Here is a 14,083-nt window from a genome sequence, read left to right on the forward strand (position 1 = left end):
ATATATATATATATATATATATATATATATATATATATATATATATATAAAATTAAGAGTTTTAGTCAAGGTTTTCGTTCTGCAGGAGAGGGGGGATAGTAATACCTGGCGAACATTTTCTATTCTCAGAGAGTTGCAAATGATAGCATTTCCTCCATTATAACTTGGCCAGGCTAGTTGCATTATATATAAGGATTAAGTTAGCCTAAAAAGCTTAAATTTTTATGGCAGTTTTACTCTGTAGCCATGTTTCTCATTTTCGGTCTACGGGACAATGTGTCCGGAAATTTTCGATGGCTTCCAAGTCGGAAAATAAGTGTATCAAAGGCATATATATTGTATGTATGGTTATATGAGGCATGGATCTATAGTTTAAAGTGTGATACCGGTAACAACTTCATGAGCTTCCACCGTAAATCGAACCAGAGTCTCCCGCGATCAAGGTGTATGTGTTAACCATACAGCCACAAGGAAATTCACATAAGCACACACATATATATATTTTTGAGTTGATTTTGACTTTATCGTCTCTTTCAGCAGCGAGGATATATGAAATGTAGACCTACTGATTAACGTGGAATCCGAACTACATGAGCTCGCGCCGGGAATTGAACCCGAGTCTTCCACGACAAAGACGCGTACACTAGCTACGGAGTTCACACACACACACACACAGAATCAGAATCCTCACACACCAAGGGTGAAAGCTGTGCCATTGAGTCACAGCAGCCACGAGGCTAGGTCGAGTCCACTTTACGTTCATGGTTTCTTAGTACATAAATGTTACGATTATGAAATAGATTTTCCTTAATGAGCTGCATAAATCAAAAGCTTTCGAAATGCATTAAACAATTAGCTCGATTTGAGTGTGAACTTAAAGTTATATCAGAGTGTAAATACGGATACGCACCAAAGCTCGAAAACTTAATACACTATTTCTCCTATATAGTCAGCATGTATCAAGCAATCGTTCAGCTTTCATTTGAGAGGATGGAAATCGAAGGCTCCTGAACAACTATGTTACTAATGTGCGGAATGTATTTATCTTACAGTGAACTGCTTTGATGCCAAGTGGCCTAACTCTAAAATTGAAATTTTCCAGGAGTGAAAGTTAAAGTTCAATATCTCATGAACAATCCATATTTCTTTTATGTTGGGAGCCAAAACCATAACTACTGTACGTAGTTCATTGTTTTATAATTTAGTGTTTACAAAAAATCCTTTTAAAAAATACCTATTCACAGAAGTGAAAGGTACTTATCTGTACTAGTTCTTGGCATCCAAGCAGTCCATTTATTGTAATACTAGCTTAATATACCCATTCTTCGCATGGGGGCTGTATTTGGAAGTCAACACCTGTGGAAGTATCACCATTCATTTCAGCGACAGCGAAAACTATGGATTTGACATTAGTATCAATCAATATGGGCTATTTATACATGTCTCGGTATTCCTCACCCGCTGACACCCGGCCCGCATACAGTGGTAGCTGAATTTGCAAGTCATCGCTGATGGAAGTGTCACCATTGATCTCAGCGACCGTGAAAACTATGGATTTGACACTAATGTCGATCAATTTGGATTACTTTTACTACATGTCTCGGTAAACGTCCCCCTGAGACCCCCTGGTTCCAATTTTGACAAAAACGCTTCACCTTAGACTGGGACCTGGACCAAGGTATCCGTGACCAAAATTTGGTAACTCTCGGTCAACTTGTCTGGTCCCCAGGTCGGTCCCAGTAAACGTTCCCCCGAGACCCCCCTGGTTCGAAATTAAAAGAAAACGCTTCGTCTTGATCTGGGGATGGACCAAGGTACCCATGACCAAATTTTGGGAACTCTCGATCCACTCGTCTGGTCCCCAGGTTGCACACAAACAGACAGACAAACACACAAACAAACTTTATTTTATTTATATTAGATAAGATATACTATGTAAAATAGTCTTATATCATAATATATGATGTACAACAAATGTTACATTATTTATTATTCGTAGCTCTTGATATGCTGCAACATATTAAAGCCTCAAAATAGTTGGGAAAGCGAATAATCCAGAAGTTACGTAACCCTATTACGTTCATGGGAACAAAAACACAATAATTATAACTATGCTAAATTACTACAGACTACCAACTGCTCATTCAGAGAATTTATGAAGTTCACTTTATCGCAATAGTTTTATACAAACTAGATTTAGACTACGGATAATAGTTTTATACAAACTAGATAATCAATTATTATTATTATCATTATATTTGCAGTACAACCAAATACAACGACATTAACTATTAGTTCTAATTAACTGAATTGAGCTGAAAATTAAATCTTGATCTTTAAAGATTAACTATTAATTTTATGCGTTCTGTACCTTTCTGAAGGAATAAAAGCTGGAATTGGTTTCAAGGCTGTTTCTGCGTGAATACTTTCTTCAAAATAATATTAAAAATTTTAGAAAGATTTTCGAGACATTCGAGTCGAGTCGAGATTTTTAAGAGCCGTCTCGACTCGACTCGTGTCTCTACTCGAAAATTCGAGTCGAGAAATACGTTTGTCTCGACTCGTCTCGAATTTTACAAAGCGTGTCTCGACTCGAATCTCGACTCGAATTCGACTCGAGTCGAGTCGAGATTCGAGACATGTCTCGACTCGAGCGCATCCCCTAGTGGCCTAACTATAGTAGACTTGTCTGGATTTTCATGGCCAGTGCTGCCAACTTTGGAACTCGTTTTTCTTTTCGACTCTAGGTACGTCGGTTTCCTGCATAGTTGGTGCTTTCTTGTTTTGTTCATTCTCATATGCACAGTTCGTGATCAAATGTGGCGCATTATGGTCAACTCTGTCTTTTCCGTATTTTTCGTACTTCTGTTTTTTCTATTTTCTTTTGTTAGATTGTACCACTGATTATACACGTCATATCTTATGTTCTATATGACAGGTTGACACTGAATATTGCACTCACTTCATATAGTGCTCTTTGCAAAACATGTACTTTTCATTGCAGTTGGTAACACTGTTAACCCCACTGGTGGCCTTCATTTGTTCCCTATTGCGGCAAGTCTCTTTCTATACATCACTTGTCAGCATTGTATTTTGCCGTGCCCCCCTTTCTTGCGGAATTTGCACTTCCCCCCCCCCCCTTGTCCAACCTTGCTGCTTCCCGAACTTCCACCTCTTATATTTCTTGAACATATTGTTATGGGCAGCTAATTTTTTGGGAATGCTCATCTCTGTTATAGCTCTTTCAATTGGCATAGGTCACATCTTTCACTGGAACTATCATTTTCGGAAGGTTCCCTTGTGAGATTAAAGTATGCGACGAATTGCTCATAGTTCTAATGTCAAATAGCTGAGGATAGGCGTTATTGGAAAATTTTTTAGCGGGGACAGCAAAAATTTATAATAGGAGGGCGGCCCCCTAGACCCCTCTGGATACAGGCCTGGCAATATTCTCATTTTTTATATTTTTCGTTATTTCCCATCTTATAATACGTTTGATTTTGCCTTATACAGATCAGATATTTGAATTTCTCAGTGATGCTACAGTGCGTCCCACTATCTTTCGAACCCGAAAAAAAATGTTAAAATTTCCGAACAAATATACATAGGAAAATGAAATTCACAATACAAGTACCTTGTCTCATGCTGAATACATGACCGTCACAGCAGGAGTTGAAAGTGTCCTCCCTGGACGTCAAGACATGTTTGTACACGGCGTTCCATATTGTGAAAAGTCCGATGTAGAGTATCCGGTGTGATCTCATGAATCGCATTCTCAATGTTGTTTCGCAACTCTTGCCGTGATCGTGGGTTGTTTCTGTAGACACAACCTTTAAGAAAACCCCATAAGAAGAAATCAGTTGGAGTCAAATCCGGGGATCTTGGCGGCCACAATCCTTTGGAGATTATCCTGTCACCAAAAAAAGGACTCAATTTCTGCCATGGCCACGTTGGAAGTATGGCATGTTGCTCCGTCTTGTTGGAAATAACCGCGACGCAGTTCTTGATCGTCCAGGTGATTAACAAATTCACTGAAGATGTGTAAGTAAACTTGTGGGTTTACTGTATCTTCAAAGAAGATGGGTCCAATGATACGCTGTCAGGATTGCACACCAAACTCCCACCTTCAAGGGATGAAGTGGAATCTCATGGTACACATGCGGATTTTCGGCGACCCACACCCGAGTATTCTGCGAGTTCACATAACCGGAGAGATGGAACCAAGTTCACCTGTGAACCAAGTATAGTCTAGGATTCCTGGATTGTCATGCAACAAAGCTTGCAACCAACGACAATACATCACGCGCTTTTCCCAATCTGTAGTCTTCAACTCCTGGACGACTGTAACGCGATATGGAAACAGCTTGGCTCTTTTGGCGGCTCTTTGCACAGTTGACTTTGACATCCCTACCTCTTGTGATAATCGACGCAGGCTCTTCTTAGGGAACTCCAAAAGACGTTTTCGCACATTCTGTACTGTCTCCTCGGACATCCGTGGACGCGCGCCTCCATGCCCCGTAAGCAACGTTCCTGTTGTTTCGAACTTGTTCGCCAAATGATGTATTGATGATTTCGATGGTCCTTTACGGCATCCAAATTCACGGCAAAATTCAAATTGAACGGTCTGATACGATCCCAATATCCAATATTTTTTAACAATGAACACGCGTTCCTGTACGGTGAACAGAACCACCCTCACGATGCAGCGACTCGAGTCACATTAACGCAAGCGCACCACGCCAAGCAGCACTTTACCTGGCGCCACCTATCGTATTTGTTTTGACGTGCGCTTCTGTTCAACCTTTTCTCGTGTTTAGCATGAAACAAGGTACGTGTATTGTGAATTTCATTTTCTTATGTACATTTGTTCGTAAATTATAACGTTTATTTCGGGTTTGAAAGCTAGTGGGACGCACTGTATAACTGAACAACGCTTTTCTTAATTTGCTGATTTTTTTTCTCGGGCGACGGTAAGAGATAAGAAAGTATGGCAATCGTGAAAACAATAGAATTCGAGATTTCAACGCACTTACACGTTTCATGACCTCTACATTCGGAGAAAGTGATTTTTCGATGTCTGGCCGTCTGTCAGTTCGGTTATTTTACCAGATATTTACCATTCAACGTACCAGAACTAAATTTTAAACTTCAGGTTTTCAGAAGCTTTTCCAGGGGATGGAGTCGAGTTTTCTTACGTCAAAAATTAGGGCAGTTTTCTAAAGGATGAAAATAAAGTGTTGCTAATTTCTAAAATGTTTTCGTTTTACTTGATAAATCAATACTTAATCCTAAAAATATATCGCAAGTCAGTTTCGAGAGAAAAAAGTCAAAGGAGGTAGTTTACACTTGAGGTCGATTCAGACTATTTTGTTCATATTTTATGAATAAATTCATTGTTTCATTAATAACCCTACATATGATGTCCTACCGGGTTATTTCCTCAAGCATTATACTCGGACATTTCCTAAAATACTTTACCTTGTCATCATTCATGAACTAGGAATCTGCGATAAGTATAGAATGGGGGGAAGAGTGATTTCCATATGAGATAAAATAAATGCAGTATTGCCACAAGTTATAGATCAAGTAACGCTCTGCAGTTAAAGTGACAGGAAAAAAATTGGCCAATAATACATGCCCCCAGATCCCTGCCACACCATAATTTTTCCTGCATCAAGCAGTTTACATTGATCTGTCCATTTGGGGTTATCTGGAGACCAATAGCGTAGATTTTGTTTGTTTGCTTCCCTGTAACATAATTAGCTTCATCTGTGTGTAAAATTTGCATTGCAAAGTTGGGCTCCTGCCACAATTGTTCCATTGCCCACTCACAAAACTGCACTCTTCAATCTGGGTCGTCCTCAGAAAGATGTTACTGCAACTGCAGCTTATAAAGATGCCACTTGTGTGTCTGTAACACCCTGTAAATAGAGGTTTGGCTGTACGTTGGCATTCCAGTGATAATCGGCGTGTAATGGTCTCTTCGTCGGTCTCTTCGAACTTCCTCACTGGCTGTGGCACTGCAACGTGCAAAACTGAAGCATGTTCAGGATGCTTTTCATTGAAATCACGACCTACAGTACGGGACTTTTACAACATCATATCTTGGTGATCTCGATGCGGTCGACTTTGGTTAATGGCGTGGTTCAGCACCTGGAAATAAGACATAAATTTGAGTTTTATGTCTTAAAACTCTTAAGGTAAATACTTAAGCTCACTATTTTCAGCAGATGCATAAATTGGGTACCATTCCATCTACATGAATATTATATATATCGATTACAGGAAAGCGCTTCTCGCTATCTATTACCATATTCACTGTACAGTGATTAACGTTAAAACCGGAAATGGTTGTTTTGTACCGCTTCCGGTTTGAATATTACATTCATCAGGGAGCTCGATTCTTAACTATTGACTCTGTACATCGTGGCCAAAATTGATGGTAATCCATCAGATAGTTTTTGAGACTGTTTGGTTCCCTGACGGACAGAATGAATACAGGGCTATAGAGTTTTGGTAAATCTAATTCATTAATGAGTGATGATGGAAGAAATAGAAGAAAGTGGAGCCAAGAGAACCACAGGGAAATTTACAAACACAATATTAGCCAATGAAAACCCACATGACCCTGGGTTAGAATACCATAGATGCATGGTGGCTTTAGGCGTTGCGGGGCCCGATTGGGAGCATTTTGCGGGATTCCACGTTTACAACTAACTTGCAGCAAGGTATGTAGAACCATATATATATATATATATATATATATATATATATATATATATATATATATATATTACGTACGCTCTCTCTGCTGGTCTAGTGGTTAGCGCGTGCCCTGTAGTGTACATAGTTTCGATCCCGATTCCCGGTGGGAGAGTACACAAAATTTAATTTCCTAATCACTCCCTTTCATTAATCATCCATCTCCTAACAACAAATTCTGGGACCAGTAGCGTATACGCAGAAATTTATTTCGGGGGGTCCAAACTCAACATGAGGGTATTTTATATTAAAATTCCTAAAATTGCCCCTAAAATTGGACTAAATTTACGCAAAAGTTGAAATTTCGGGTGGAGGTCCGGTCCCCCAGGACCCACCCCCTGCGTACGTCCCTGCCTGGACCCCAAATAAAAGAAAATATCATTTTAAATTCATTTCAAAAGTTTAGTAGAGGTTTTACAGTCAGAATGGATAGCAATCAAAATGTGTGCTTAAATAGTGCGTGAAAGTTTATAAATTAAAGATATATAAGGAATATTTCAGTATAATATTATATAGGGGAGGGGGGACATTGGTACACGGGGCACATGGATACGAGGTAGATATTTTTCCACTGTGAAGAGGTAAATGGACAACAGTTTGGTGTTGGCAACATTGATGACAAACGAACATCGTGAGGCACAGTTGATGGATGGACGCAGCGTTCTTTTCTCTGTGCAGAAAAAAAACCTGATTTCTTAGAGCAAACATAAGTTTTCACATGTCTTTGTAAGCTCATATTTGTAATAAGCACTAGATTATTGAAAACTTATGTATGTTGCATGAAAGCGTAATTCTTTACAAATAATTTCATTTATGTTCAATTGCCCGGCGTGGAGTAATTTTTCAGTTATAGGAATTAATGATCCTGAAGTTCGGTTGGAGCACATTAGTACACATCATGTGGGGTGGATTGGTACGGACCAATGTGCCCCCACTGCTCTGTACCAATCTACCCCTTCCATTTGTAATTATACGGGTAGACAACTCTTTGTGCATTTCCCATGTATCACAGTTTTCGATGTGATTAACATCAAGTAGAAAAAGTTACTAATAATATAGGCTATCTCTTGTGTGATCGCTTGATTTCCGTAATCAAAGTATAAAAATACATTAACCAAAATAATATGCAAAACTTTCCTATTATTATATTTCCGACTTTGCGGAACTATAGGTATAGCCGATAGGTACACAAACTTTCGAATGGAAAATTGTTTAACCATTTAGGAGCTATGATAGCAAAAATGTGAAGATTTTTTCCCCAGGTCATAACATGCGAGTGATTTTAATAGGCATATGTCTAACAAAATCAACTTCAAATACAGTATATATTTGTACATGGACGCTAAAAGCCAGCATGTAATAAGCGGCATATTTATTCAGCTTTCAGCAACCTATTTGAAAGTTATTCGGCGAACTTCTTGAAACTTTAATACTATAAAGGTAACCAAGAAAGTTCTGTCGCTTTTTGTGGAGGTATGTGTTCAATTGGCCCTCACACCCTGACTTGAATGCGAATGGAGATAAGGTAAGGGTCAGTTGTTGGTGTGGATATACCGAACTACTACCTGATTGTGGCAGTTCAGTTACACAGTGAACTTGCGTAAGAACAGAGTAAACATGGGGCTTCCACTGAGAGCTCTAAGGGCGAGTATGGTGTACAAGTTCAAACAGGACTAGCTCAGGAGAGTAATACTCCCGGAAGTAGGGACGAAAAACACAGTTCTGATTGGTTGGCGTCATCCATTTCTTGCCACGTTACCTTAAAATAGCAGAAATCAAACGATTGTTGTTGTCGGTCTTCGTGGCCGACTGGGCTAGCGCTATATGCTAGTAACGAAAATCTCGTTTGCCATGAGTTCAAACCCGGCCCGAGGATTTTTTTTACAATTTTATAACACTTTTTAAATTAAAATAATATGAAAATAATAGTCAAAAAAGTGACTTACTAACTTTTGTGCAGATAAATAGTAGTAGTAGTAGTAGGAACGGGTTAAAAGCCCCGCAGGGCTCGTTTTGTTCCCCTTGTACTCCATGATATAGGGGTCGTTTTGTTTCCCTTGTACTCCATGATATAAATTTTGTGACCAACTTAAAACAACTGGCTAGGATAGCACGTGAAACGGCTGGCTAGAGTAGCGCCCGAAAAATCCGTACTTCCAGGAGCATTACTCCCCGAGCGGGTCGTGTTCAAACTGTGGTCAAGCGCCGCTGTAGCAAGGAAGAAGATATGCCAGGCCGTTTGTGAGAATGTCGTGACTACGCGGACAGCGCAACGGCGGTTTAACAAGTTTAAAAACGGTGACGAAACACTGTAAGACGCACCACGTGCCGGAAGACCAACACATGTACAAAATGAAAATCTTCAGGCAGCAATTAAGGCGAACAGTGGCCAAACATGTGAGAAAATGAGACTACAATTGAGGAGTAAATTTGGAAAAGGACGTAACTAGCAATTCTTCAGCTTTTCAGGAGAGCAGAAAAACAAACGCTCTTATCCAATTAACCAACGTATTCACACACCATTTTTGGAGACAGGAGTTCGCTACGAAGCAGAAATATTACCTTAGCACACCTAGACACATACGGATATGCTCAAACTTGCAGAAAATATGTATATCTCATTTTACCGGAAATAGGTCGATACGCCCTTATCAAAATTACCCCTTCAATTCAGTGTGAGTGAAGAAACCGTACTGCAGCACCTCCATCAACTTTGGAAGCACTACAAGTTGGGTCGATTGGTTCCACATGATTGGATCTGAGTCAGAATGCAACGCGAGCAGATACCTGTGTTTCTTTGCTGTCTTGTCTGAGGAAGGATAAATTTCTGGAAGGGTGTTGACATATGATATGTGGGTCATGCACGAAGCTCCACGGCATCGGCCGTCATCATTAGTTAGCATCCTATGAACCGGTTTAAAAACAGTCAAAACCAGCACTGCACTAAAAGAAGGTCATCCTATGTGTTTGGTGGAATGCTCGTGGCATCGTGCATCGGGAACTGCTAAGAGCTTGTCGAGGATCAATGCAACTGTGTACTGTGAGCAGTTGGTTTCTATTTAAGAACAACTCAAAACTTTAGAGCCAGCACATCTGAATTGCAAAGGGGTCCTCCTGTTACAAGACAAACTATACCCCATGTGGCTAGGAAGACCCGGGACACTATTCTATGCCTTTGATGGGAAACACTACTGCATCCGCCATACTCCCCGGACATTGCACCATCCGATTACCACCTGTTCTACCACGATGGAATCCATGGCCTTCCAAAGCGTTGGTCGTCGATGCTGATGGGACTATTTTTGATCTTCCAGGTACGTCTTAGGTGCATCGATATTCGAAGGTTGTGGGTGAAAAAGCGACAGAACTTTCTTGATTACCTTTATAATAACAAAGCTCCGCCTCCTTTCGAGACAAGGGTACGCTCGTACCAAAATTATAACATCTTTTCCAGTTAGTAGTTGAGATACGAAAGATTTCAAAATTTTGTAAACAGTAGGTAGCCCTTCGATTATTTACTTCTATTTTCCTTATAGAGACAGAACCTCATTTATAGAAGTCCATTAACTTGGAACACCACCATCCCAAAATTCATTCTTTTATATCTCATCGTTTTGCATCCATTTTGCACCGTTTTGCACCTTGATTTAAAAATTTTGTACCATCACCATTACTTAAAAACTCGAAATTCAAAATGGTGTTCCAAGTTAATGGTATTTCAGCCACTGACTCATTTTCAAGATTTAACAGTACCATCATTATCTCATAGTTTTGCACCGTTTTGCATCCTCTTTCAAAAAAATTTCAACCATCACCCAAACCGAGAAATTCCAAATTCAAAATGCCGAATTACCATTAACTTGGATCGCTAGCAAACACCTTTCGAAGAAATAACAACATTAGAGTCTTTTGCCAGTTTAGCATTCTCATAAAATGTAGATATTTCATTGTGTCCTCTTGCAGTTAATGAGAAATTTAAAGTTCAAAATGCTGAATAATCATTAATTTGAAATGCCACAACTCGTATTGAAGAACAAAGAACACTAGCGTCTTCTACGAGTGTTATATCCTCTGAAACTGTCGATATTTCATTTTGTACCCTTACAGTTAATGAGAAATTCCAAATTCAAAGTGCGAAAATAACGTTAACTTGGAATGCCACCAACATGTTTAGAAGAATTAACGGTATTACAGTCTTCTACAAGTTTTCCGTCCTCAGAAAAGTCGTTATTTCACTTTATACCTTTACAGTTAATGAGAAATTCTAAATTTAAAGTGAATAATTATCATTAACTTGGAACAGTACGAACTCATTTTGAAGAAATAAGATCAGCGTTTCCTATGAGTTCTGCTTCGTCAGAAAATGCCGATAATTCGTTTTAAGTCTTCACAGTTAACGAGGAATTCAAATTCAACATGCCACAAATCACGGTTGTCTACAGTAAAACAACATATTTCAGCAGTAGGATACTTTAGTAATGAATAATTAATTAAACTGTACTAATACGCAGATATTTTGTTATAAGATAGTTCAATTAATTATGTTAAAATATGACTAAATATACTGATAAAGTACATTATTTTATGACACAGTGGATCTGAAAAGGAAGGGGACGCATGAGGTCTCGCTGTTCCCTGTGCCTATCTTTGCCCATTGTAATTTTTTTTAGGAAGTAGGGAATGCCATAAATATTGTCATTAACTTTTAACGCCATAGATAGCGTATTTGGAAGCGGGGTAACGGCGTCCACCTGCGTTCTCCCTCACTTTTACACCTAATTGTTTGCTGGAAGTGATTTTGGTGTGTAAAACTCGTAGAAGACGCTGGTGTTCTTAATTCTTCAAAATGAGTTGGTGTCGTTCCAAGTTAATGGTAATTCGGCATTTTGAATTTCGAATTTCTCATTAACTGTGAGGGTACAAAATGAATTATCAACATTTCCTAAGGATGCAAAACTCGTAGAAGACGCTGGTGTTTTTAATTCTTCAGTACAAAATATTGGTGTTCCAAGTTAATGGTAATTCGGCATTTTAAATACGGAATTTCTCATTAACTGTCGGGGTACAAAACGAGATATCGACATTTTCTGAGGGTACAAAACTTGTAGAAGACGCTGGTGTTGTTAATTCTTCAATACGAAATAGTGGCGTTCCAAGTTAATAGTAATTCGGCATTTTGAATTTTAAATTTCTCATTAACTGTGAGGGTACGAAATGAATTATCGACATTCTCTAAGAATGCAAAACTCGTAGAAGACGCTGGTGTTTTTAATTCTTCAGTACACAATATTGGCGTTCCAAGTTAATGGTAATTCGGCATTTTGAATTTTAAATTTTTCATTAACTGTGGGGGTACAAAGTAAAATATCGACATTTTATAAAGGTGCAAATCTCGTAGATGACGCTCATATTGTTAATTCTTCGAAACGAGTTGGTGGCGTTCCAAGTTAATGGTAATTCGACATTTTGAATTTTAAATTTCTCGGTAACTGTGAGAGTACAAAATGAAATATTGGTATTTTCTGAGGGTGAAAAACGTGCACTACCTTATGGTAGGTTAAAACTTAAATTTTGCTTTTGTGTCAAATTTCAAATATTGAATTTTGAATTTTCAAATGTTATTTTCTCAGTTTGGCACCTACTCGGGTGGTGAAGTGCACCGAATGGCAGATCTGTTTATGAAATGAAGCCTCACACCTCTCCCATCCAAGTCCGACTTCGCCTTCAAGTTGTGGTGCTGTTAACCCTTACTGGAGGCAGGGTATAAAACCTCTGTAGTAAAAAATTGCTGTGGAAAGTAACGGGACGGAAGAAGTCGAGCCTGGTCCTCCAGGTTGGGGTTGGGCGTCAGGCCGACAACCTGGCCCCGAAAAAAAACTACTGTTAGAAGACCGGAATAATCGCCTCGGAATGGACGGATCAAGGGGAAACCGGACGGAAACGAAAAAAGGACAAAGAACTGGTACTTGGAACGTGGAATGTTAGAACACTACATAGACCGAGGGCCCTGCAAGAACTAACAAACGAAATTCAGAAATATAACATAGACATATGTGGCATACAAGAGATGAGATGGGACAACAAAGGCATTCACCAAAGACAAAAGGAAACCATCTATTTCAGTGGAAACAACAAAAAGAAAGAATTTGGAACGGGATTCATAGTCAGAGGTCAAATATGTAGTAAAATAATTAGCTTCACACCAGTCAACGACAGGATATGTAAAATCAGAGTAAGAGCAAATCCATACAACTTAACCATTATCACAACCCACGCACCAATCGAAGAAAAGAATGATATAGTCAAGGAAGAGTTCTATAACCAGCTGGAAAAAGCATATGACGAATATCCGAAATATATGAACTTAATTGTTGGTAACGCGAATGCAAAAATCGGTAAAGAAAGCTGCTTCTACCCAACGATAGGGAAATATAGCGCGCATGAAACAACAAACGGCAACGGCATAAGGTTAATTGACTTTGCAGCTTCCAAGAACATGACCATATTTAGCACATGGTTCCCACATAAAAGAATACACAAGGTAACATGGCGATCACCAGACGGGAAGACCGAAAATCAGATTGACCATGTTGTAGTAGACAGCAGACACAGTTGCAATATACAAGACGTGAAAACAAGGAGGGGAGCTAACATAGACTCCGATCACTATTTGGTAGTAACCCGACACAAAAATAAGCACACAACGGAAGCCCAACATGCCCCAAGTCAAAAAATGGGACATAGAGAAATTAAGGGACGAACAAAGAGTCAACGAATATAGGAGCAAAGTCACTCAGTATATGGAGGAAACACAATGGACAGGAAAACAAAACGTCAACGATATATGGACATCAATAAAAGACAACATAGTTAGAGCAGCAGAAGAAACAATCGGAGAAAGGAACAAACCTCAACGGAACGACTGGTTTGACAGCGAGTGCGAGATAGCAATAAAGGAACGGAATGTAGCTAGGAACAACATGCTAACTCACAGAACAAGGGAAAGACAAGAAATTTACAATGAAGCCAGGAGAAAAGCCAAAAAACTACTCCGACAAAAGAAAAAATCCAGTATAGAGAGCAAAATAGCAGAACTTGAGAACGTACGATATAGAGGGGAAACAAGGTTCTTTTACAAGGAAGTTAAGCAACTAAAAAGAGGGTTTAAGCCATACTGCCATAGGCGTCTCTGGCAGGGGGACGAGTGGATCGCGTCCCCCCAATATTTTGAAGTACAAAATATTAAATATTTCATTCTAATTTAATTTATTTACTAACGACAGAATAACAAACAAATAAATAAATAATAATCATATTTATT

The 14,083-nt window shown here is 39.1% G+C and overlaps 1 protein-coding gene across 1 annotated transcript; it reads left to right on the forward strand.

The window, feature by feature from the left end:
- Positions 1 to 12,829: 12,829 nt before the first annotated feature.
- Positions 12,830 to 13,543, forward strand: LOC145692140 (protein CFDP2-like). The gene has a single exon (XM_081767440.1). It carries the CDS (start codon positions 12,830 to 12,832, stop codon positions 13,541 to 13,543), a length of 714 nt encoding a protein of 237 aa, XP_081623566.1.
- Positions 13,544 to 14,083: the final 540 nt, after the last annotated feature.

The sequence above is a fragment of the Thermobia domestica genome, chromosome 8 (genome assembly GCF_964235325.1).
Source record: "Thermobia domestica chromosome 8, izTheDome1.hap1.1, whole genome shotgun sequence".
NCBI lineage: Eukaryota > Metazoa > Arthropoda > Insecta > Zygentoma > Lepismatidae > Thermobia > Thermobia domestica.